The sequence below is a fragment of the Hyla sarda genome, chromosome 8, assembly GCF_029499605.1.
Source record: "Hyla sarda isolate aHylSar1 chromosome 8, aHylSar1.hap1, whole genome shotgun sequence".
In the NCBI taxonomy this organism is placed as follows: domain Eukaryota; kingdom Metazoa; phylum Chordata; class Amphibia; order Anura; family Hylidae; genus Hyla; species Hyla sarda.
Window position 1 is genome coordinate 143764055 of NC_079196.1, and position 27737 is coordinate 143791791.

The 27737-nt window shown below is 40.6% G+C and overlaps 1 protein-coding gene across 1 annotated transcript in view; it reads left to right on the forward strand.

The window, feature by feature from the left end:
• DNAH7 (dynein axonemal heavy chain 7) overlaps window positions 1-27737 on the forward strand; it is a 531149-nt gene that overhangs the window by 184279 nt on the left and 319133 nt on the right. The window contains exons 35-36 of the mRNA XM_056535765.1: window positions 510-707; window positions 26303-26458. Of these exons, the coding sequence (XP_056391740.1) occupies window positions 510-707; window positions 26303-26458 (354 nt within the window). The remainder of the gene's footprint in view (window positions 1-509; window positions 708-26302; window positions 26459-27737) is intronic.

Genomic DNA, 27737 nt, shown 5'->3' on the forward strand with positions numbered 1-27737 from the left:
TGCTCCTTTTAGGGCCATAAAATGGAGTCTGAAGGTTAGTTGCACAACGGATGCTGAGGGATCCTGAGGGATTTTATTGATTTAAATGGGGTCTGTCTGGTTTCCGTCTGGTATTGGTTTATTTAGCAGTATCTTACCAGACAAAAATGACTGCTTGCCTTGCAGCATTTTTTGTTTGCTCAGATACTGCTCATTAAACAGATTTTACTATAGAACATAGCCTTATAAGATTACCAATTCAATAATGTTGTTTTGTACTGCTTTGAAATTAACATGGACACGGTTGTTTATATCAAACTGAGACTCTGCATTAAATGTGTGCACAAATTATTAATTCATTTCTGCTTTGAAATCTTTAATTTTTACAATGACCATAGTGTAAAAAATACAGTGAAACATCAATTGTGAACCCGGCCCTGTGGATATTTTAGGCACAGTAACAAAAATGCATAGTCTGAAATAACTAATAAATAATAAATGACAAATATGTTATATACATTTATTTGTAGGGTGTTGGAAGATGGGAATTATGGACAGAAGACTTGAGTTCAGTGCCACCTATACCACGCGATATGATGTTTAATGAAATAATTGTACCCACTTTGGACACCATTAGATATACAGCATTGATGAAGTTGCTGACAACACATCAGAAGCCCTCAGTGTTTGTGGGTCCAACTGGTACTGGAAAAAGTACTTATATAATTGTAAGTATTCATCTTATTAGTTTTATGTCAGGTTTCATTATAAAATGCGAGACTGTTGTCTATTTGTTGTGCTCAAAATAATTTACTTTTGAAATCAAATTTATGGGCTGTTGTGATCATCATATGAAACCATGATCTTCAATGCAGTGCTGCATAGGCCCAATCATATTTTTAATTAGAGTTAACAATATGCATCTAGATCAAGAAAAAAAAAATTGTCTCCAGACACTGGTAGTTATATCGTCGCAGCAAAGCTAATAACCTAAAATGCATCAGAAGACTGTGTTTTGCGTGGCTTTACATAATAAAGAGGATTCCTTTTTTATATTCCAGATTAGGTCCAAACTATTTTTTTAAAATACTTTAAACACTCTACGGTTAAAACCTAACTTTTAAGATATATCACTGCACTCACTGATCTTTTACACTGATCACTGCAAAGCCATAGCTTAGTGCATAGTGTTATCGGCGGTCGATTGCTCAAGCCTGCATCTCAGGCTTGGGGCAATCAATTGCCGAATGGACGCGCCAGAGGAAGGTAAGAGGACCTCCGCTCGCGTCCTAGCTTATCGGGACACCACATTTTCACTGCGGTGGTCTCGATCAGCCCCACTGAGCAGCCGGGAAGCTTTTACTTTAATTTTAGACGCTGCATTCAACTTTGAACACTGCGTCTAAAGAGTTAATAGCGTGCGGCACCGCGATCGCTGCCGTGCGCTATTAGCCCCGGGTCCTGGCTTCAGTTACATGCCGAGACCGACCCGATATGACATGGGGTCACCGCGTGACCACGCGTTATATCGCGGGAGCCGGCCAAGGACGCAAATATACGTCCTTGATCGTTAAGGGGTTAATATACTTACCTGTGTTACAGCCTATAATATATTTTAAGAGCAGCAGTAATAAGGCTAATTTTACTTGTATACAAAAGTGGTTTTCGAGTGGTGTTTTATACCGATTTTAGCATTTTATACCAATTTTAGTGAGTTTAAAGAGCCCTGTGACTACACTAGAAGGTCATTTTTATCTTTCTATCTGAAATAATAAATACACTTTTTTAACAGATCTTGAATCCATGTAACTTTAAGCACCTTACTATATATTTCTTATGCAGTCTTTGATATAAATTGTTCATTGGGACAATCCTTATTATATTTCTACATAATTATTAAAGGGGTTCTCCGGTGCTTACACATCTTATCCCCTATCCAAAGGATATACCCGTAGGCTTGCATTGAGGGGTGGAGCGTGACGTCACACGGGGGCGGAGCCGTGACGTCACATGCCGCCGGCCCTGTAGTTGCCCGTAATCAGACCCGGAACGAACACGCTCCGGGGACTGATTACAAACGGGGTGCCGCATGCATGATCACGGGTGTCCCCAGCTGCGGGACTCCCGCGATCAGGCATCTTATCCCCTATCCTTTGGATAGGGGATAAGATGTGTAAGAACCGGAGGACCCCTTTAAGTCCCCTCTCAACTAAATAACCCTAATTTAGATCATCTTTCAGGGTATCATAGTCCACCTATTCCATGTTTTACTATGCTTGACTTTGATTCAGCTCAAGCTTTATTATGTGTTTGTCATTATTCTTCACTCTCATATCCTAGTGATGAGAGAGTGAAGAATAATGAATATCCATAAGATTGTCAGGCATCGCGCAGCATACAGGGTGGAGGTAGGGGAGCTCGGCAAGCCGCCTCCCGCCTCTATTGCGCACTGAACAGAATTAGCATTCTAGAAATGGGGGCCATATTAATATATAGGTAAGTTACTCCTCATTTTACAAAGCAGGATCCAAAAGGAGAAAAATCCTGGCCCATCTGATCCAGGCACAGAAAAAAATTCTTAAAATATTACAGCTCTTTTAAAGTCATTTTAAAAATATAAAGAGGCCATAAAAATATAAAAAGGTTCTGACGCGTTTTGGTAAAGCACCTTTGTCAAGGTGTGTCTTGACAAAGGTGCTTTACCGAAATGCGTCAGAATCTTTTCATATTTTTATGGCCTCTTTATATCTTTTAAATGACTTAAATAAAGCTGTTATATTTTATGATTTTTTTTTTTTTTTTTTTTTGTGTCTGGATCAGATGTGCCAGGATTTTTCTCCTTTTGGATCCTGCTCTGTGTTGTTCTACTTCCATATCGGCTGCATGCCCTGAGCACCTGATCGGTCAGAAGTCCTTGGAAGCTAACATCACAGTGGAGGATTGAGCGAACAATTAGATTTTAACACCTCATTTCACTCCTGTTCACCCACACTATAACCCAGTGTATTGGGTTTAATGCAGTAAACAACAACAAAAAACGTGGTCTCAATTGGCTGGAGGTGCTCAACCCCAAATGCAGTTGTGCATATATACTGGGGGAGCAGATCCTGCCCTTGTAGTCCGTTGCTAGGGGCGATCCCCAGCATAAAAATGCATACAATGGAGGATGCCTGCAGCGGACTACAAGTGCCACAATAGAATCCTACACCAGAGAAACGGTGTGGATGTGTAACAATTAGAATACTACAATACAGAAATTTAGGTGCACTACTGTGGTAGATATCTACCACAGTAGTGCACCTAAATTTCTGTATTGTAGTATTCTAATTGTTACACATCCACACCGTTTATCTGGTGTAGGATTCTATTGTGGCACTTGTAGTCCGCTGCAGGCATCCTCCATTGTATGCATTTTTATGCTGGGGATCGCCCCTAGCAATGGACTACAAGGGCAGGATCTGCTCACCCAGTATATATGCACAACTGCATTTGGGGTTGAGCACCTCCAGCCATTTGAGACCACGTTTTTGTTGTTGTTTATAAATTTATACTTGGAGGTGTGTAAACTCCATATGTTAATGCGCCTTGAACATTTTCCAGGCAGCATTAGGGTTGCACCTGTGAGGCCATGCACCTATATCAGCCAACTTGGGTGGGGCTTGTAGCCTCTCTCCCCCCTTCCATTGTATGTGTGCTCAGTCACGCTGGAGGGAACTGGGAGCAGGCTTCATGTCAACCTAGTGCTGCTGTAATTGCCCACTGGCCCCTGGTTTTTGCTTTTTACGCACAGGTAGGTTAGCGTTAGGTCCTGGGCCATCTGAGAAACCTTGGCGTTGGTGTGCGGGCTCTGGTGTGTCCTTAATATAAGGATACACTGGTGAATGTCTCAATTTTAACATCAGTGTTGAGGGATTAGCCAATGTCATTGTATACATCTACCACAGTAGTGCACCTAAATTTCTGTATTGTAGTATTCTAATTGTTACACATCCACACCGTTTATCTGGTGTAGGATTCTATTGTGGCACTTGTAGTCCGCTGCAGGCATCCTCCATTGTATGCATTTTTATGCTGGGGATCGCCCCTAGCAATGGACTACAAGGGCAGGATCTGCTCACCCAGTATATATGCACAACTGCATTTGGGGTTGAGCACCTCCAGCCATTTGAGACCACGTTTTTGTTGTTGTTTATAAATTTATACTTGGAGGTGTGTAAACTCCATATGTTAATGCGCCTTGAACATTTTCCAGGCAGCATTAGGGTTGCACCTGTGAGGCCATGCACCTATATCAGCCAACTTGGGTGGGGCTTGTAGCCTCTCTCCCCCCTTCCATTGTATGTGTGCTTAGTCACGCTGGAGGGAACTGGGAGCAGGCTTCATGTCGACCTAGTGCTGCTGTAATTGCCCACTGGCCCCTGGTTTTTGCTTTTTACGCACAGGTAGGTTAGCGTTAGGTCCTGGGCCATCTGAGAAACCTTGGCGTTGGTGTGCGGGCTCTGGTGTGTCCTTAATATAAGGATACACTGGTGAATGTCTCAATTTTAACATCAGTGTTGAGGGATTAGCCAATGTCATTGTACACATCTACCACAGTAGTGCACCTAAATTTCTGTATTGTAGTATTCTAATTGTTACACATCCACACCGTTTCTCTGGTGTAGGATTCTATTGTGGCACTTGTAGTCCGCTGCAGGCATCCTCCATTGTATGCATTTTTATGCTGGGGATCGCCCCTAGCAATGGACTACAAGAGCAGGATCTGCTCCCCCAGTATATATGCACAACTGCATTTGGGGTTGAGCACCTCCAGCCATTTGAGACCACGTTTTTGTTGTTGTTTATAAATTTATACTTGGAGGTGTGTAAACTCCATATGTTAATGCGCCTTGAACATTTTCCAGGCAGCATTAGGGTTGCACCTGTGAGGCCATGCACCTATATCAGCCAACTTGGGTGGGGCTTGTAGCCTCTCTCCCCCCTTCCATTGTATGTGTGCTCAGTCACGCTGGAGGGAACTGGGAGCAGGCTTCATGTCGACCTAGTGCTGCTGTAATTGCCCACTGGCCCCTGGTTTTTGCTTTTTACGCACAGGTAGGTTAGCGTTAGGTCCTGGGCCATCTGAGAAACCTTGGCGTTGGTGTGCGGGCTCTGGTGTGTCCTTAATATAAGGATACACTGGTGAATGTCTCAATTTTAACATCAGTGTTGAGGGATTAGCCAATGTCATTGTATATATCTACCACAGTAGTGCACCTAAATTTCTGTATTGTGGGTTTAATGCAGGTGAACAGCCTGTCAGTTTCCCTTTAAATTTTTTTGTTACCGTACATATGCACACTATCCACACTAAAGATGAATTAATCATTCTGCTTTAGCCTTATGTTAAATCACATTATCTTTCCATTTTGTTTTCTAATATGGATTTATATTGTTTATTGTTTTCTGACCGTTTTGAAAAAAACAAACAAAAAAACAAAACTATACCTTAGATCCATCAATGGGAATTCCACTCATTTATTTTTCAAATAGCATCAAGAAATGAAATGTTTATTTGAGCAATAATGCCCCAATGATCTCACTCACAATCATCTAAGTAGTCCCTGGTGCCTCATGTCATTGTACATGCTTATCTTTTTCAGTTTTAATTAGAGTAGTTCTAAAAATTCAATCAATCATATTGTTACTGTTAGACGTATAACATTCCCTCTGTGGCATTTTATGTTTCCATTTTAAATAAGTTTATTGCTATGGGGAATTTTTTTTACCAAGCCAGTAGTTATACTGACATCATTGGATGTGATTTCTCACAGTAGCACACATTATTTGTGTAAGAGTGGTATAAAGAACCGACTAATTATAAAGTATAAATTTACATGTATTAGAGACATACTCAATCCATACAATTCTATTCAAAGTGAAATTTTACCGTATTCTCTAAAACCCGTGTAGTTTACGGTTAAAACTCAAGTCAAGATTGGCTTGCATCATACATTCCAAAATGCTTATTTTTTTCCATGAAATGGTTTCCACTATAACCAAGACTGAAAAATGTGTTGCTCCAAGGATGGGAGTGTGCTTCTAGGTGTTTCCAATAAATAGCGATGTCCCGATACCATTTTTTAAGACCTATGCTGCTTTTCTTTTTTTTTTTTTTTTTTTTTTTTTTTTTTAGCACTAGCCAATTACTGATACTTTTTTTAAATGTCATGTGAAAGGCTTTTTAAAAGTAGTTTTTTTTTTCCGTTTTTTTTTTATGGGAAAAAGTGGGTTTTTTCAGTTTTTATTAGGGGAAGGGCTTTTTTTATATTGAGAAAACAAAACAAGAAATGTAAATTTAAATCCCCCGGGTAGCTGTCCTTTATATAAAACCCCTCATATAAGCTATGTAGTTAGTAGGTAGCCCCCTTATTAGCATGGTAGTTGGTCTCCATAATAGCTTGTAGGCAGTAGATAGCCCCCCATATTAGGTAGGCAGAAACGTAGTAGATAGCCCCCCCACATTAGGTAGAAAGCAGAGACCCACACATTAGGTAGGCAGCAGAAGTCCCTCACATAAGTCCCAGCATAAGTCTCCCATAGTAGGCAGCAGATGTCCCCACATTAGGTAGGCAGCAGTTTCCTCATAGTAGTCAGCAGATGTCCCCCACATTAGGTAGGCAGAAGATGTTTCCCACATTAGGTAGGCAACAAATTCCCCCCATAGTAGGCAGCAGTCCCCCCCATAGTAGGCAGAAGTTCCCCCATAGTAGGCAGCAGTTCCCCATAGTAGGCAGCAGTTCCCCATAGTAGGCAGCAGTTCCCCCATAGTAGGCAGCAGTTGCCCCATAGTGGGCAACAGTTCCCCCATAGTAGGCAGCAGTTCTCCCATAGTAAGCAACAGTCTCCCCCAGAGGAGGGCAACCAATGTGAGTAAGGGTGGACTGTAGTGCCAAGACTGGTTATCAAACCCGGGTTTATTTTGTTTGTAAAAAGGATGTCTTAATGGTGAGACAATTACATCATGCAAATATATGAATGGACAGTATGGAGTTCTTTTTAGTGATCTTTTTATACCTAGACCTGTAATTGCAAGATTAATTTGAGGCCTGTCTGTGCTGTAGAGAATGCTCTAAGTCTAGAGGAAAAAAAATGTCACCATTATCACGGACAGGGATTTTTTACTGTAAGAGCAGTAAGACTATGGAACTCCCTGCCACATAATGTTCTGATGGGTAATTCATTAAACAAATTCCTTTAAAAAATGTAGTATTACAGACTGTAATCTGATTTGTGTTGTCACCAACCAATATAGACGCTAGTCTTTATAATTTTTTTTACAGGTACTGAGTGATATATAAAAAAAAAATTTTTTTTGTTGGATCTGACGGGTACCCTTTAAAGGGATACTCCATCCCTAAGACATCTTATCCCCTATCCAAAGATGTCTGATCGCAGGGTCCCACCGCTGGGATCCCCCCGCAATCTCAGTGCAGCACCTGTCACGCCACCTCCCATAGACATGAATAGCCTCTTAAGGACCAAGGACGTATGAGTACGTCCTTGGTCCCACTCCCGTGATATAATGCGGGGTCCCACGGTGACCCCGCATCATATCACGGCAGGCCCGGCGTCATAGGGAAGCCGGGACCCGCCGCTAATAGCGCGGGGCACTGATCGCGGCTAAAAGTGAAAGTAAAAAGTGCCGGTTAGCTCAGTGGGCTAGCCAGGGTGAAATCGCGGCATCCCGAACAGCTTGCAGGACTGCCGGAGGGTCCCTACCTGCCTCCTCGCTGTCCGATCGCCGAATGACTGCTCAGTGCCTGAGATCCAGGCATGAGCAGTCAAGCGGCAGAATCATCGATCACTGGTTTGCTATGAGAAACCAGTGATCAATGATGAAGATCAGTGTGTGCAGTGTTATAGGTCCCTATGGGAGCTATAACACTGCAAAAAAAAGGGAAAAAAAAGTAAATAAAGATCATTTAACCCCTCCCCTATTAGAAGTTTGAATCACCCCCCTTTTCCTATAAAAAAAAAACACAGTGTAATTAAAAAAATAAAAAAACATATATGGTATCGCCGCGTGTGGAAATGTCGAAATTATAAAAATATATTGTTAATTAAACCGCACGGTCAATGGCGTACGTGCCAAAAAATTCCAAAGTCCAAAATAGTGCATTTTTGGTCACTTTTTATATCATGAAAACATTTATAAAAAGCGATCAATAAGTCCTATCAATGCAAAATTTGTACCGTTAAAAACTTCAGATCATGGTGCAAAAAATGAGCCCTCATACCGCCCCATACGCGGAAAATTAAAAAAGTTATAGGGGTCAGAAGATGACAATTATAAACGTATTAATTTTCCTGCATGAAGTTATGATTCTTTGCAGAAGTACCACAAAATCAAACCTATATAAGTAGGGTATCATTTTAATCGTATGAACCTACAGAATAAAGATCAGGTGTCATTTTTACTGAAAAATGTACTACGTAGAAACTGAAGCCCCCAACATTTACAAAACTGCATTTTTTTTTCAATTTTGTCTCACAATGATTTTTTTTTCTGTTTTTTTCCGTTTCACTTACGTCATTACAAAGTAGAATTGGTGGCGCAAAAAATAAGCCATCATATGGATTTTTAGGTGCAAAATTGAAAGAGTTATGATTTTTCAAAGGCAAGGAGCAAAAAACGAAAGTGCAAAAACGGAAAAACCCCTGGCCCTTAAGGGGATAGAGGGGGCATGATGTGACATCATGAGGGGACGTGGTGTGAGTTCACATCTCCGGCCATGGAAACCCAGCATTCTAAACATACTGTTTAGAATGCCGGGTGCTGCACGGAGATTGTCGGGGGTCCCAGTGGCGTAACCCCCCCGCGATTAGACATCTTATCCCCCACCCTTTGGATAGAGGATAAGATGTCTGTGGGCGGATTACCCCTTTAATAGTCCGCGGGTGCCATTTCTCAAAGCCAGACCAAGGCTTTTATCCTAAATGAAAAAGCAAGATGGAAGACGGAACTGGGATGGGGTATCCAATAAATGTATTTGCCTGGTATTTGCCATCAAGTGGCTGCAGGCTCCATGAGACTAATTTTCCATGCCAGTAATTGAGCCATCCATATGTATAATTACTTCTCCCTACACAGATGGCAGTTGACACTTACACACAACTAAGCTCCTCTCATGGTATGGTAGAAATGTCAAAAAAGTCACTGCATTGCATATTAAATTATGCATTGTAGCTCTGACATCACTGGTGTCTCATTAGTTAGTGGCCGTAGGGTAGTCATCATTGTTACATGGTGATCAGTTCTAAGTGAAAACTTGTGGGTTGGCATGCATAACTATCCATTTGGGTTTAGACTTTAAGGGTTTTGTTTGTTTTATTTTTTTTTTAAACTGTCTGTTCCTTCAAAGTTTTAATACAGAAGGTAATGTTTTGGTTCTTAAAATTCCATACAGTTGGGAGCATTCATGTAAACTGTCTTTTTATGACCTAGAATTTTCTTTTTCAAAAATCATTTTGTTGATGCATTGTTTGTGATATCTACATTACACACTGCTGATTCAAAGGTTATTTCATTTCCATGATAACCCATGGTTGTAAAAAACAAGGTGTGCTATCAGAAAAAAACACGTCTCATCACCTTTTTCCTAATAGTAATTGATCCATTTAGAAGAGAGTATACTAACAGTTACAGTGTCACAAAGCAGAATATTATCCAATGTTCACTTATGATCACTGTAGTGCTCCATTCATTTTTTTCCTGCATCGCTAATATTTTTGTTAACATTGCTTCTGCAGATGAACATGTAGAGACTAAGCACCAGAAATTTTGAAAAATATCTGTATGGTTCCAATTTTATGCAAATGAGCATTGCTGACTCACTGATGTCATAATTTGCACTTTATTTAAAACGGATTCTTTCAAATTTTTAATATGTAATGTAGCTTTGGTTCCACTAAAGCAACAAAATAACTTTTTTTTTTACCAAATATTGTAATAACCATTGTATTTTAGTTTGATTTTCTCTTTGAAGGAAGATTTGGAACAAAACATTCAATATTTACAAATAAAGCCATAGCATGTTTATCATACATTATTTAGATTCTGATTGAAATCACAGAACTTATTCTTCACTAATCTTCCAGGCAAATAGTATTTGACCTATTGAATATGAATATTGAATATTTGCAGTATGTTTCTTAAGGGCAATAGGGGTTTTGGGGATATGTTTGAATTATTAGAGGGTGGGTATAGATTGACTGGTGGGATTGATGTAGGTAAATTTCTTATTGGAAGCTTCATGGGAAAATTTGGCAAGAGTTTAAAATGTTGTGCGGTATTAAAGGAAGACTTCCACGCACGTCATTGTGGCATAATGATAGACTAATGGAATTCAGTAAAGGGTTAGGAATCAAATGGGTTAATCACATTTTTTGTCAAAGGAAAATATTGCCCTTCATAGATCTTCAACAAACGCTAGGAATCAAAGAGACACAATATTTATGGTACAGGCAGTTATTGGAGGCTTATAGGAACACGGAGAAAAATGTATCTTTATGGTAGAAAATCACTGTGTGTTGGATGGTATGAAAGAAATTTCACCAGTTAGATTGTGGATAGGTTATTCTTATAAATGTATTCTCACTCTCGGGCCTAAAAAGTATCAAGAAAAGATTAAGGGAAAGTGGGCTTCACAAATTGGAGCATTGAATGATTGCACATTGAAGCGGGTATTTGAAAATGTGACACGTTGCACAAAGAATAGAGAACATCAAATGCTGCAGTTGAGAATTATATTTCAGTTGTATCATTCCCCAATGACGTTGTAAAAATTTTATGGTGGCAATTTTGGGCGAAGTCGTGGAATTTGGGGATCTGAATTTATTATATCTAAAACTCTTTTTGGTGACTAAGGTGTTAATAATGAGGACTTGGTTTACTGAAAAACCGCCAGTCCCGGATCACTGGATACACCTAGTAAATAAAATAAGGAGGAATAAAGAAATTTTTGCAAAATCCTCCAAAAAAGCTGGTAAAAAGTTTCAATTGACTTGGAGGTGTTGGTGATGTGTCTGGTGTTTCTATGGTGCATATATTGAGGTGCTGTGTTGGTTCGGATTTGGATTGATATATTGTATGCTATTTTTGTATATCCATGTAATAAAAAATATAAGAATATGAATATTGAAGAAGAAATCCTTTTAGATGATCAAGATAGAGAACATTCGGTCATGTGTGGGGGAGATTTATTAAAACCTGTCCAGAGGAAAAGTTGCTGAGTTGCCCATAGCAACCAATTAGATCGCTTCTTTCTTTTTTCAGAGGCCTTTTCAAAAAGGAAATAGGCAATCTGATTGGTTGCTATGGGAAATTCAGCAACTCTTCCTCAGGACAGATTTTGATAAGTCTCCCCCATAGTATTAACACATTATTTGTGGAACTAGCAAACAGTAAAGTTGCATTTTCTACAGTTGCTACTACTTAGGCTCGGCATAGCTACATGCAAGAGTTTTACGTTTAGTAACAGAAATGGAATCATATACAGTACTGTACTGTCTTTTTAAAACATGAGAGCATCTCACTAAATGTGTTTTGGGAAAGGCTTCTCTGATCTCACAGCAGGGATCAAAATAAATATACAGTTCCTCCAAAAAGCCACAAAATATGAAAATTTCCACTGTTTGAATCTGGCTTAAAGGAGTAGTCCAGTAGTGAACAAGTGGTGAACTTCTATAGAACTTCTATAAACAAAATAGAGTTTATTCTTTAGAAACATGAAAAAACTAAATGTCGTTTTATAGGCCTAGCAAACACTTAAAATAACAGTTCTAGTATCAAGCAATCCAAAAATGCTAAATCATATTTACACACAGATGAAAAAAAAATCTGCTAAACAAATAACCTGAAAGTGCACAGCAAAAATACATTGTGTAAATTTTGCTTCAGCGTATACCTCAGTATAGCTTCAGTTGAAGCGTTCCTGGTTGAGCACAAAAGACGCCAATGCCTTTTAGGATAATACTTAACCCCTTAAGGACGCAGGACGTAAATGTACGTCCTGGTGAGGTGGTACTTAACGCACCAGGACGTACATTTACGTCCTGAGCATAACCGCGGGCATCGGAGCGATGCCCGTGTCATGCGCGGCTGATCCCGGCTGCTGATCGCAGCCAGGGACCCGCCGGCAATGGCCGACGCCCGCGATCTCGCGGGCGTCCGCCATTAACCCCTCAGGTGCCGGGATCAATACAGATCCCGGCATCTGCGGCAGTTCGCGATTAAAATGAACGATCGGATCGCCCGCAGCGCTGCTGCGGGGATCCGATCATTCATAACGCCGCACGGAGGTCCCCTCACCTTCCTCCGTGCGGCTCCCGGCTTCTCCTGCTCTGGTTTGTGGTCGAGCAGACCAGAGCAGGAGATGACCGATAATACTGATCTGTTCTATGTCCTATACATAGAACAGATCAGTATTAGCAATCATGGTATTGCTATGAATAGTCCCCTATGGGGACTATTCAAGTGTAAAAAAAAATTTAAAAAAATGTAAAAGTAAAAGTAAAAAAAAAGTGAAAAATCCCCTCCCCCAATAAAAAAGTAAAACGTCCGTTTTTTCCTATTTTACCCCCAAAAAGCGTAAAAAACATTTTTTATAGACATATTTGGTATCGCCGTGTGCGTAAATGTCCGAACTATTAAAATAAAATGTTAATGATCCCGTACGGTGAACGGCGTGAACGAAAAAAAATGTAAAAAGTCCAAAATTCCTACTTTTTTAATACATTTTATTAAAAAAAAATTATAAAAAATGTATTAAAAGTTTTTTATATACAAATGTGGTATCAAAAAAAAGTACAGATCATGGCGCAAAAAATGAGCCCCCATACCGCCACTTATACGGAAAAATAAAAAAGTTATAGGTCATCAAAATAAAGGGATTGTAAACGTACTAATTTGGTTAAAAAGTTTGTGATTTTTTTTAAGCGCAACAATAATAGAAAAGTATATAATAATGGGTATCATTTTAATCGTATTGACCCTCAGAATAAAGAACACATGTCATTTTTACCAGAAATTGTACGGCGTGAAAACAAAACCTTCCAAAATTAGCAAAATTGCGTTTTTCGTTTTAATTTCCCCACAAAAATAGTGTTTTTTGGTTGTGCCATACATTTTATGATATAATGAGTGATGTCATTACAAAGGACAACTGGTTGCGCAAAAAACAAGCCCTCATACTAGTCTGGCGATGAAAATATAAAAGAGTTATGATTTTTAGAAGGCGAGGAGGAAAATATGAAAACGTAAAAATTAAATTGTCTGAGTCCTTAAGGCCAAAATGGGCTGAGTCCTTAAGGGGTTAAAGGGGTAGTCCAGTGGTGAAAAACCAATCCCCTATCCTAAGGATAGGGGATAAGTTGCAGATCGCGGGGGGTCCGACCGCTGGGGCCTCCCGCGATCTCCTGTACGGGGCCCCGACAGCCCGCGTGAAGGGGGCGTGTCGACCGCCGCACGAAGCGGCGGCCGACACGCCCCCTCAATACAACTCTATGGCAGAGCTGGAGTGCTGCCTTCGGCAATCTCTGGCTCTGCCGTAGCGATGTATTGAGGGGGCGTGTCAGCCGCCGCTTCGTGCGGGGATCGACACCCGCTATCTGGCCGGAGAGCCTGGCCCCCGTACAGAGAGATCGCAGGGGGCCCCAGTGGTCGGACCCCCTGCGATCTCAAACTTCTCCCCTATCCTTAGGATAGGGGATTGGTTTTTCACCACTGGACTACCCCTTTAAGTATTATCCTAAAAGGCATTGGCGTCTTTTGTGCTCAACCAGGAACGCTTCAACTGAAGCTATACTGAGGTATACGCTGAAGCAAAATTTACACAATGTATTTTTGCTGTGCACTTGCAGGTTATTTGTTTAGCAGATTTTTTTTTCATCTGTGTGTAAATATGATCTTAGCATTTTTGGATTGCTTGATACTAGAACTGTTATTTTAAGTGTTTGCTAGGCCTATAAAACGACATTTAGTTTTTTCATGTTTCTAAAGAATAAACTCTATTTTGTTTATAGAAGTTCTGCCAATTTATTTTACCAATACCTTTGTTGTTGAGATTTCTGCTCGGTTGGGTCCTTAGCTGTAACATGTGCCTTCCATAGAACTGAATAGAGGACTGACTTTCTTTGAGTCTATTTAATGATCACATGGTTCAGCTATGGAACAAAACAATGTGTATATCTCAAAATGAAAGGTACTGGTAAGGCTAGGTTTCTACACAGATTTTGAGGACACTTCTGGCTTTGGCTCAAAAACTGCAGTGGCAGTTTTAACCCCTTAAGGACCCATAAACCAATAAAATATGCAAATATAATGTAATAATGATAGTATCATAAACCTGTTTCCACAGGGCCCTTGAATGGTTCGGTAGCGTCTGACATCAGAGACAGATGGAGCAAACTGTCGGGTAAGCTGAAATCAGTGGATGCCAGACCTTCAGTTCAATGCAAACTTTGCGGTAATCACAAAAGTGCGTTAAAGATGCATTAAAATCAAACTAGACGCGTTTCAGGGCTCTTATTTATTCAGAACGGCCCTTTTCTCAGTAGAAATATAGGATAGTGAAACCAATGGGTCCTTATATATATTTTGCAATTAAAATAGATACATATAAGCTGTTTTCTTTTTTTGTAGAAAGTAAGAACTGAAATGGATTTTAACAAAACTAAATCTTGTTGTATATTGTTAATATATAAACCTATATATAAGAAACTAGACAACTAATATATTTTAAAATAGGAATATAATATAACATATGACATTAAACCACAAATATACAATGAAAAAAAAATACAATTAAAATGCAAAAAAATAATTATGATAATAACAAAATAAAAATAAATAAAAATAAGAGTAATGAGAATCAAAAAAAAAAAAATTAGAATAAAAATAAATAATAAATATAAATAATAATAATAAATATAAAATGAATGAATGCTGTAACATTTCTGGAAAGTGTGTTCATCCGAGGTGAGTGGACCAACAATGGTGGTTTTGTTTGTTAACTTCACCATTCACATAAAAGTTTGCCTCATCACTGAACAAAATCTTCTGCGTAAACTGAGGGTCCTGTTCCAATTTTTGTTTTGCCCATTCTGCAGCACCTGAAACTACGGATACTGGAAACCTGTGTTAGCATTTCTCCTGCGGTGTTGCTATCAGTGTGTGAAGAGTGGGAGAAGAGGGTTGCATTGACAATCCAACACAATGGGCAGCACATTGAACACATTTTATAAGTGGTCAGAAACTTGTAAATAACTCATGAAAGAATAAAGTTACATTAAAACCAAGCACATCATTGTTTTTCTTGTGAAATTCCCAATAAGTTTGATGTGTCACATGACCCTCTTCCTACAAAAGTTGGATTCAAAATGTCCGACTTCAAAATGGTCATCACCCATCTTGAAAAGTTTCCCCCCTCATATATACTAATGTGCCACAAACAGGAAATTAATATCACCAACCATTCCCATTTTATTAAGGCTTATCCATATAAATGGCCCACCCTGTATATATAAGGACCCATTTGTCTTACTATCCTATATTTCTACTGAGGAAAGGGCTGTTCTGAATAGATAAGAGCCCTGAAACGCATCTAGATTGATTTTAATGCATCTTTAACGCACTTTTGTGATTACCGCAAAGTCCGCATTGAACTGAAGGTCCAGCATCCACTTTTGCAACAGCTGTAGCCTCTTGGCATCCAGCCTACTGTTTCCAGCTTACCCGACAGTTTGCTCCATCTGTCTCTGACGTCAGACGCTACCGAACAACACGAGGTCCGTGCTAGGACACCTGCAAGCTACCATCTTTACTGCATCTAACATGGTAACTGTCGACACGGCGTATACCAGGTCTGTGGCAGGCAGACCAGCCGCGAAGACGCAAGCCAGCGTTCTATGTCAGCTTATGCAGTTATCGGTCGGAGCACACGTCTGAAAATTCCAGCTTGCTGTGATCATCTTTTCAGTTGGTAACTATACATGCAATCATTATCTATTTGTATGGACTGGGATACATTTGTATTGTGAACGGCAACAACACTATTCCGAACCATCAAATGCCAGACTATTGAACGAATAAGTGAAATTCACAGTTTAAAGTGCGGGACTATACTACTGTTCCACAAGGGCCCTGTGGAAACAGGTTTGTATAAAGCCTGATGGGCTGTGTTTGTGCGAGGGGCGGAAGTAATTATCGCTCCCTGCACTTCCAGGTGGGGCTCATTGGGAACAGGTGGGGGCGTGTGTATATAACTTCCCCCTCTCCTACAGGGGCGGAGCACGTGTCGTTTGTGGAATCTCTGCTTCCTGTGGCAGGCTGGTGTTTGAATCTCCCACAAAAATCTTCAGAGCTGCTGCTCACGGTGCGGAAGCCTCGCTGATCATGGGTCTGGGGTGGTGCAGGCGCGGCATCCTGGCAGCTCCGCTGGCTGTCTTATCTGGGGATTCTGTGTCTCACTCTGATTATAAGGTAATATTGGGCAGGTATGGTTCTGGCTGGCTCTGCCCGCAGCGGTAGTGGGGGCCAGGAGCGGCAAGCAGGTGAGTTAAATCGGTGCTGGGGGTGGTGCGGCCTCAGCATTTCGCGCAGCCCGCTAGCTGCCTCATGGCGACATGTGGACCGCCGGCCACCCACACAACTACAATTGTCTATGCCCTTGGGACAGGTTGCGGCAGCTGCCCAGTCCTCGTTAAGCGGTCCTGTCAGCTTGTCTGCTATCGTTAATCTAAAGTATAGTGTAATGCTCTGCGGAGGGTTGTTTCAATATAAAGTTTGCTGTATACAGTGTGGTGCAATGCTCTGCAAAGAGTCGTTTCAATATAACTTTTGCTGTGTGGTGCTCTGCGGGGTATACGGTGCCCTTGCAGTATACGGTACAGTGTAATGCTCTGCAAAGGGTCTCGTTACAATATAACATGTACTGTATAACGGTGTAGTGCAGTGCTCTGCAGATGGTCTCGTTACAATATAGTATACATGATATACAGTTACGGTGCAATAATCTGCAGATGGTCTCGTTACAATATAGTATACATGATATACAGTTAAGGTGCAATGCTCTGCAGATGGTCTCATTACAATATAGTATTCATGATATACAGCTATGGTGCTATGCTCTGCAGATGGTCTTGTTACAATATAATATATACTATATACAGTATAGTGCTATACTCTGCAGATGGTCTCATTATAAACAAACTTTATACAGTTAGTGCAATGCTCTGCAGATGGGATGGTTTCAATACAACATATTATATAGGGCATAGTGCAATGCTCTGCAGAGGGTCGTTACAGTTAGCATGTCCAGTGTGGTGCAGTGCTCTGCGAAGGGTCTCGTTGCAACACAGGGTGGCATTTACTGTTTGGTGTGGTGCAATACTCTGCAGAGGATCACGTTGCAGGGTAGCATATGCTGTGTGTGGTGATACAGTGCTCTGTAGACTGTCTTGTTTCAATATAGTATATAGTAGGGTGCAATGCTCTGTAGAGATATAACATAGGCTATATCCAAATAAATCATAGTATACACAGTGTTATTTGCACGATCATGGTATCCATACGGTTCATACGCTTGGTTTATTATGGGCATACACGCATTACTGGTACAAAGTGCACACGAGTAGAGCATCTTCACGGTTTGATAACTCCATGAGTTTCTTATTGTCCGTACTCTCATGGTTAATTCATACGCTTATGGCAAACTGCTCGTACGCGCTTAGTATGTATACAGTTTCATGTGCTAATATCATTATATACGGTACATATACTCACTGACGATACATTCACAGCATTTATACTGGGCAAACTCGTTTATGCTGTTCACCTCATGGTTATTCTCTCACTCACTGGTGTTTTACACGGTCCACAAACTTGGCATTAATGCTGTTCACATATTCTTGGCATGTTCACGGTCTTACGTTCTTTCTACCATGTTACGTTCATGGCAATCAAACACCTTGTAATTATCACTGGTTCATACGCTCAAAGTATCATTCGGTTCATATGTTAATGGTATTTCATACTGGTTACGGCAGTATACTGCCTATGGCAATTATACGGTTCATACACTCATGGCAGTTATAGTGGTCACACTCTCACGGTTCTTAAGTTGTTCACATGTTCACCGCAGGGTTCATACGGTTCATACGCTCATGGCGGTTGTATTGGTTGCACGGTCATGGTTTTGTTGTTCACGCGTTCACCGCATTCATACACGCAGGTTTTATACGCTCATGGCAGTTACATTGGTCACACGGTTATGGTTTTGTTGTTCACACGTTCATCGCATTCATACACGCAGGGTTCATACCCTCATGGCAGTTATATGGGTTACACGATCATGGTTTTGTTGTTCACGCGTTCACCGCATTCATACACGCAGGTTTCATACGCTCATGGCAGTTACATCGGTCACACGGTTATGGTTTTGTTGTTCACACGTTCATCGCATTCATACACGCAGGGTTCATACCCTCATGGCAGTTACATGGGTTACACGATCATGGTTTTGTTGTTCACGCGTTCACCGCATTCATACACGCAGGTTTCATACGCTCATGGCAGTTACATCGGTCACACGGTTATGGTTTAGTTGTTCACACGTTCATCGCATTCATACACGCAGGGTTCATACGCTCATGGCAGTTATATTGGTTACACGGTCATTGTTTTGTTGTTCACACGTTCATCGCATTCATACATGCCTAGTTCATACGCTCATGGCAGTTATATTGGTTACACGGTCATTGTTTTGTTGTTCACACGTTCACCGCATTCATACACGCAGGTTTCCTATGGTTCTCACACATAGTGACATGCTGTTTCGTGCAGTTGTGGCCACGCGCTCATAGCATGTTCACAGCATTATACTGCTCATAGTACTCATACCTCATAGCGTCATACCACATATTAATTCGTAGCACATATGCTCGACGCTTATACTGCACATGTACTTGTAGCGTTTATACTGCACATACACATGGCCTACATCAGGCACATACGCCCTTAGCATTGATATTGCAAGTATACTCATAGAATTATACTGCTCATAGTATCATGACACTATACGCTCATAGCATTTATACCACATATACGCTCGTTGTATTCATACCACAGACATGTTCACGTCATGTATATTGCACATAGAATTGTAGCAATACACTACACGGACATTCGTAGCATTCATTCTGTACATACGATGGTAGTAATTATTATGCTGACACGTTGTAGTACTTATTCTGCGTACATGTAGCATTCATTCTGTTATGTTATCTGCACTAACATCCATAGCGTTTACTGTACATGGGTAATGGTATTTATTCTGCATGTTCATCCATAGCGTCTACACTACACACATGCTCCCGTAGCTTTTACTGTACGTATGTTTATAGCATTCATTCTGTGTATTCGTGCATAGTCTTTTATACGGAAAGTTCACTCAGGTTTGTCAGGATGTAGCCCTATTGCCTGACTCCTCTTTAGGTTAAGGGGTCAATGCCGGTTGCTACTGACTCGTTCAGAGCAATCGCATTGTTGTTTATTGTCATGACCTGCAAGTTCTCAGGTCAGATACAACCTCCTCTGTTGTATTTCTCGACTAAGTTATCAGTTAGTTATAGAACACGTATTCAACTATCCGGCACAGGTACTCGTTCAAGGGTGGTCATCATTTTAGTGGCACTAATCGGCTGTTCAATACCCGGTCACCTGACTCGTTCCTTCAGGGGTTGAATCGCAGTTGTTACTGACTCACATTCAGAGCAACCAATTTCAGGAATAGTAACAATGTTAACCTGTTGCCTGACTCCTCTTCAGGTTAAGGGGTAATGTCGGTTGCTACTGACTCGTATTCAGAGCAATTTTGTCGTTGGTGTATTTGTTATGACCTGACACGTTTTCAGGTCAGATACAACCTCGTCTGTTGTATTTCTCGATTGTTATTTCGTTATAGTACACAGATTCAACTCTCTGGCATAGTTGCACGTTACGCTCATAGTCTGGTTACGTTCATAGCTTTATTTTGTTGTACTGCACATGGGTAATAGTTTTTCTGCATTTCCATCCTTAGAGTCTACACTACACCTATGCTCCCGTAGCTTTACTGTACTCATGCTCATAGCTTTCATACTGCATATTCGTGCATAATGTTTATACTGAAAGCTTAAACAGCTTTGTTAGGATGTTGCCCTATTTGCCTGACTCCTTCAGCTTAAGGAGTTAATGTCGGTTGCTACCGACAAATTTTCAGAGCAATTACATTGTGGTTCATTGTCACGACCTGAGACGTTCTCAGGACAGATACAGCCTCCTCCGTGGTATTTCATGACCACGTTATCAGTTACTTATAGTAGACATATTCAACTATCTGGCATAGTTGCACGTTGTCTATCTTTTTAGATATATGTTTACACTTTATTTTCTAGGCATGTATGAGGTACTCATAATGATGTTAGAGCATAAATTCATAACGTTCCATACGTTTTCACGGTACTTACGCTCCCAGCTTGTGTATGATACATGCACCAGTACACAGCATTTGTTGCATACTACCATAGTTGTATGCGGGTAGGTTATGTGCATTCGTTCCTAGTGTTGAATAGCAGTTGCACCTCTGGCTGTACATATATTTACAAGACATGATTACAGTATTCATATGGTGCTTACATTCATTGCAGATATATCGAGCACATATTCTTAAACCTCCTACGTCTGCAGGGGGGGATGCACCACATAGGTTATTGTTAGACATGTCTCAGAGCAATAACATATTGAGTAGCGACTTGTAGTTGGGTATACTGTTAGCAGGTTATGCCGCACATACGGTTAACATGTTTCATGTGGTGCACACAGGGGAGGTAGATCCTTTGCTTAGGGTATTGGACACAATTGGTCATTTTTGTTACTGACACGCCTTCAGAACAACACGCCAGCTTCATACAGGTATCTTGTCATGAATACTCATGATGTTACCCTGTTGCCTGACTCCTCTTCAGGTTAAAAGGGGTAATGCCAGTTGCTACTGACTCGTTTTCAGAGCAATTTTGTCGTGTGTTATATTTGTTATGACCTGACACGTTTTCAGGTCAGATACAACCTCGTCTGTTGTATTTCTCGATGACGTTATAATTTCGTTATAGTACACAGATTCAACTATCCGGCATAATTGCACGTTCTCTTTTAAGGAGGGCCAGCATTTAGTTACAGATATATTCTGCATTTAATACACAGTTTCATGACTCATTTCTTTAGGATCGGGGATTAAATCATGAATGCTGTCTCATTTCAGAGCAATTGATTTGACATGGTTATGTAGGTAATCTGACACGTTTCAGATAGTATACAATCTCAATATGGCATTTCACACTTACGTATTTGAGAAAAAAAAAAGTGGTTTTTAAAGACCTGTGACGTTTACAGGCACAATGATTTCACAAAGACCTGTCATGTCTACAGGCTCGATGGTTCCGCGGGGACCTGTGACGGGTTCAGGCACGACGGTGTCACAAAGACCTGTCAGGTCTACAGACATGATGGTTCATCTAAACACTGGTCACGTCTACAGATACGTTGCTCTCGCAGGGAGCTGTCATCTGCAATGGGTCATCACTTCCAAGTCCAGTTGGGTCAGTACAGTGGCTAGTTAGGTATGTCTGTTACAGTCTCAATCAGGTAAGGTGCCTTCGTGAACCTTGTCATGCGACATGACCCACACGATCTATCAGGTAGATAGGTATTTCTTGTCATTTACCTGTCAGTTTAGTTTTTGCCTCTTAAATAGCAGGGGATTGGTGCTTGTCAGACCTGCCATGAAGTTAGCCTTTCCGTGTCCATTTGAAGTAATGTCACAAGTAGGGATGGTGATAGGTATAGTTCAGTTAGTATTTGGCAGGGAATGTTATTCTCAGGTTGATTCTTTACAAATGGACGTTACTACCACGGTTTCAAAGGTATGGTTACCACCTCTAGTAGTCACTAGTTGGTCAGGGCTACTCTTTCAGCACATTAGGTATAGTCTACTTCGTGTATGTGAAGATTAATGCTGGGTGTAGGACGTGTTATTTCAGGAATTGTATTCATCCTAGCATGGTGGCTTTTTGCCCTCTATAGGCGTGCCCTCATTGCGCGGTTATGGCACAACTCAGACCGCTATGCTAGGGTAAGATCTTGTATAGGTATGTAGGCAATCTTTCCTGTCACTAGTACACGTATGGAGCCCCGATCACAAGTATAAAGCCTGATGGGCTGTGTTTGTGCGAGGGGCGGAAGTAATTATCGCTCCCTGCACTTCCAGGTGGGGCTCATTGGGAACAGGTGGGGGCGTGTGTATATAACTTCCCCCTCTCCTACAGGGGCGGAGCACGTGTCGTTTGTGGAACCCTCCCAACCCTCCCTTATCTTATTCCTTCACTATAGTGCATGCCCTCTATAGGCGTGCCCTCATTGCGCGGTTATGGCACAACTCAGACCGCTATGCTAGGGTAAGATCTTGTATAGGTATGTAGGCAATCTTTCCTGTCACTAGTACACGTATGGAGCCCCGATCACAAATGATACTATCATTATTACCTTACATTTGCATATTTTATTAGTTTATGTATTTTAATACATTTTGCAATCCTTTATCATAAAATTGAAGCACAATCTTTTCCTATTTTTATATAATATTATATATTGCCATTATGTATCGGGTTATCTGATACTAGCCTTGAGGTGATGATTTATATATTTTTTTCTTTTTTGTAAACCTGGGTGTGGGTGAAAATCATTTTACCTTGGCTACTAAATTTGTGAGCTGCACTTTTCTTTTTATTCTACTTTATGTTAGTGGTAAAATTTTGTCGATACTTGCATCATTTCATGGTAAAAAATTCAAAAATTTGATGAAAAAATTTAAATTGTTGCATTTTTTTTTTACTTTGAAGCTCTCTGCTTATAAGGAAAATGAATATTCCAAATAAATTATATATTGATTCACATATACAATATGTCTACTTTATGTTTGCATCATAAAGTTGACATGTTTTTACTTTTGGAACACATCAGAGGGCTTCAAAGTATAGCAGCAATTTTCAACTTTTTCACAAAATTTTAAAAATTGAAATTTTTCAGGGACCAGTTCAGTTTTGAAGTGGATTGGAAGTGCCTTCATATTAGAAATACCCCATAAATGACCCCATTATAAAAACTGCACCCCTCAAAGTATTCAAAATGACATTCAAGAAGTTTGTTAACCCCTTTGGGTGTTTCACAAGAATAGCAGCAAATTGAAGGAGAAAATACAAAATCTTCATTTTTTACACTGGCATGTTCTTGTAGACTCAGTTTTGAATTTTTACAAGGGGTAAAAGGAAAGAAATCTTTGTAAAATGTGTAACCCAATTTCTCTCGAGTAAGGAAATACCTCATATGTGTATGTCAAGTGTTCGGCGGGCGCACTAGAGGGCTCAGAAGGGAAGGAGCGACAATGGGATTTTGGAGAATGAGTTTTTCTGAAAATGTTTTTGGGGGGCATGTCACATTTAAGAAGCCCATATGGTGCCAGAACAGCAAAAAAAAAAACACAAGGCATACTATTTTGGAAACTACACCCCTCAAGGAATGTAACAAGGGGTACAGTGAGCCTTAACACCCCTCAGGTGTTTGACGACTTTTCGTTAAAGTTGGATGGGTAAATTATTTTTTTTTTCACTAAAATGCTAGTTTTCCCCCAATTTTTTTATTTTTACAAGGGGTAATAGGAGAAAATACCCCCCAAAATGTTTAACCCCCATCTCTTCTGAGTATGGAAATATCCCATGTGTGGATGTCAAGTTCACTGCTGGTGCACTGCAATGCTCAGAAGAAAAGGAGTCACATTTGGCTTTTGGAAAGTAAATTTTGCTGAAATGGTTTTTGGGGGGCATGTCGCATTTAGGAAGCCCCTGTGGTGCCAGAACAGCAAAAAAAAAAAAAAAAAACACATGGCATACTATTTTGGAAACTACACCCCTCAAGGAACGTAACAAGGGGTACAGTGAGCCTTTTTGTTAAAGTTGGATTTTTTTCACTAAAATGCTGGTTTTTCCCCACATTTAGCATTTTTTTTTACAAGGGGTAATAGGAGAAAATGACCCCCAAAATTTGTAACCCCATTTCTTCTGAGTGTTGAAATACCCCATGTTTGGACGTCAAGTGCTCTGGTGGCGCACTACAATGCTCAGAAGAGGAGAAGCGCCATTGAGCTTTTGGAAAGAAGCCCCCGTGGTGCCGGAACAGTGGACCCCCCACATGTGACCCCATTTTGGAAACTACACCCCTCACAGAATTTAATAAGGGGTGCAGTGAGTATTTACACCCCATTGGCGTTTGACAGATCTTTGGAACAGTTGGCTGTGCAAAAGAAAAATTACATTTTTAATGTTGACGGACCACTGTTCCAAAAATCTGTCAGACACCTGTGGGGCGTAAATGCTCACTGTACCCCTTATTACATTGAGGGGTGTAGTTTCCAAAATGGGGTCACATGTGGGGGGGGGGGGGGGTCCATTGTTCTGGCACTATGGGGGCTTTGTAAACACACATGGCCTTCAATTCCGGACAAATTTTCTCTCCAAAATTCCAATGGCGCTCCTATTCTGAGCGTTGTAGTGCGCCAGCAGAGCACTTTACACCCACACATGGGGTATGTTCTTACTCAGAAGAAATGGGGTTACAAATTTTGGGGGGCTTTTTTTTTTATTTTCCCTTGTGAAAATGAAAAATTTCGGGTAACACCAGCATTTTAATGGAATTTTTTTTTTTTCCATCCAACTTTGAAGAATATTCATTAAACACCTGTGGGGTGTTAAGGCTCACTATACTCTAGTGCACTCTCACTCCGGAGCCTTGTTGTGCACCCGCACAGCATTTTACGCCCACATATGGGGTATTTCCGTACTCAGGAGAATTGCATTACACATTTTGGGGTCTTTTTTTTTCCTTTTACCCCTTGTGAAAATAAAAAGCATTGGGCAACACCAGCATGTTAGTGTAATTTTTTTTATTTTTTTACACTAACAGGCTGGTTTAGCCCCCAACTTTTCCTTTTCATAAGGGGTAAAAGGACACTACACAGGGTGCCTCCAGCTGTTTCACAACTACAACTACCAGCTTGACCTGACATCTACTGGCTGTCAGAGCATGCTGGGAGTTGTAGTGGTGAAACAACTGGAGGCACCCTGTGTTGAAAACAATAACTTTGTTACTCCGAACCCCGCTCCCCTCCCCCCCTGTTGAAATCAATAGTTGCTGCATGCCGCAGCACTACACCCCCTAACGCAGCGCTACCCCAAACCCAGTACTACAACATATAAAAAAAAAGTGCCCATTTAAGACCCTGGGTGTCATGACGTAGCGGTACGCCATGGGTCCTGTAGGGGATTAAAAAAAAAACGAAAAACAATCTGTGTGGAAACCTAGACTTAACAGTACCATTATTATTAAGATATACACATTGTTCTGTTCCCTAGCTGTACCATGTGTTCATTAAAGAGACACAGAGAGAGATTTATCAAAACCTGTCCAGAGGAAAAGATGCACAGTTGCCTACAGCAACCAATCAGCTTGCTTCTTTCATTTTTAACAAGGCCTCTGCACAATGAAAAAAGTGATCTGATAAATCTCCCTCACTGAATCTTGCAGCATCTTACCATGTGTAGACCTAGCCTAAATAAAATGAAGACTTCTTCTTATATAATATAGTTTATCAGGCCACAAGATAACATTTTGGTGGTAGTGCTTCCTTAAGAAAAAAGTGTATGCAAGAAAATCTACTCTAAAATCGATCAACTTTCACTGTAGCAAAAGTCTCCCTGCCCAGAAAACCCCTTTAGGGTGTGTTCACATATACAGTATCGTGCACATATTTGATTTGCAGAATTTGAAGCTGAAGCTTTGAAGCTGTGTTCATGCATTTAGTTTACATGTAACCCTGCACAAAATGTGCAGCTTCAACTCCTGTGCATCAAATATGCACAGGATACTGTACATTTGAATACACCCTTAGCATCTATTCACATGTACAGCATCCTGCGCAAATTTGATATGCAGAGTTTGAAGCTGCAGGTTTGAAGCTGTGTGCAGTAAATTAGTTTACATTAAACTCTGCAGCATAAAATCTGCAGCTTTGAATCCTGTGTATCAAATATGCACAGGATACTGTACATGTGAAAAGATTCTTAAAGTGTATGTGTCTCAATTTTGTAAAGGTTGTAAAAAAATAAAAATACTTAACATATACATATTAATTTCTAGGATTTCTTGTTAAATAACTTGGACAAAGAGACATACAAACCGCTGCTGATCAATTTCTCAGCTCAGACAACAGCTGCTCAAACTCAGAACATTATTATGTCCAAGCTTGACAAAAGAAGAAAAGGAGTCTTTGGGCCTCCCCTAGGAAAGAAAACGGTAACAATTACACTTTTCAATTTACATTTTTATGTCATACTGTGTTATTTGGTTGGGCAGTCTTCTACCAACTACTGGCATTAAAGGAGTACTCCGGCCCTAATACATGTCTGATCGCGGGGGTCCCGCCGCTGGGGACCCCCGCAATCTGTCATTCAGCACCCACCTTTGTGAGCTTTCCGCAGCGCTGGAGGCTCCGAGTGTGCAGTGTGACGACCACGGGGCCGGAGTATCGTGACATCATTACCCCGCCCCCATGTGACATCACACCCCACCCCCTGCAAGTCTATGGGAGGGGGCGTGTTTAGGGCGTATTAACATGTATAGTATACTGTGCATATTTGATGCTGCAGTTGTTAATTTGCAGATTATTTGATGTTAGAGCTGTCATGAGACAATGAACTTCTGTGATATACAGCATGGGATGTCCATTCCAGGCTTTTCCTGCCCCATCATAATATACACAGAAATAAAGCCCAGTATTAACTGCTGCAAAAATACCTATGAGTGGTCACAAATGGGTTTAATATCAGTTTATACATTCAGTATTGTTGTAATCATATCAACCCAAAATGGTTCCATGTAAAAATACAACTTAGCCCATCATGCAAAAAAATAAGTTATGGCTTCTGAAAGTTAAAAGAGTAGTGAAGGGACTAAATATGCTCATTCTGGGATAAAAAAAAAGTAGAACAAACCTGTACTAACTTACTAACCTTTCACACTATTTGTCGATCTTGACATTAGAGTGTGCCTGCTCACTCAATCACTGGCTTAGGCAGGACTCAATTTTGGCCAGTGATTGGCAGAGAATGCACTTCCTTGTGTTGAGACTGATCCATGACTGGAGGGTAGAAGAACAATGCCGGGTACCAGGCGTGATCCACTGGAACAAACTTGCTTCAGACAGGTTGTAGATAAAAGTAGATTTATTTGCCAAAGATGCACAAATGCATTTCGAGGTGTAACAACCTCTTTATCAGTGTGAGTATGGCGTGACAAGAGACAGATTTAAATACAGGAAATTACGCCAACTCTTCTGCTTATGCAGAATTATAAAACTACATCCCTTCCCCTTATCCCCTTACACCCTTCCCTTCAATTCCCTGGTTGGACTTGATGGTTGTATGTCTTTTTTCAACCATACTAACTATGTAACTATGACGTCTGTAGGATGGGACAGCTGACGTCGGACTGAGCATGATGTGAAAAAAAATGATAAAACATTTCACAGATAAAAACACAATAAAATATAGAGGAAAGGAATTCTAATAAACAT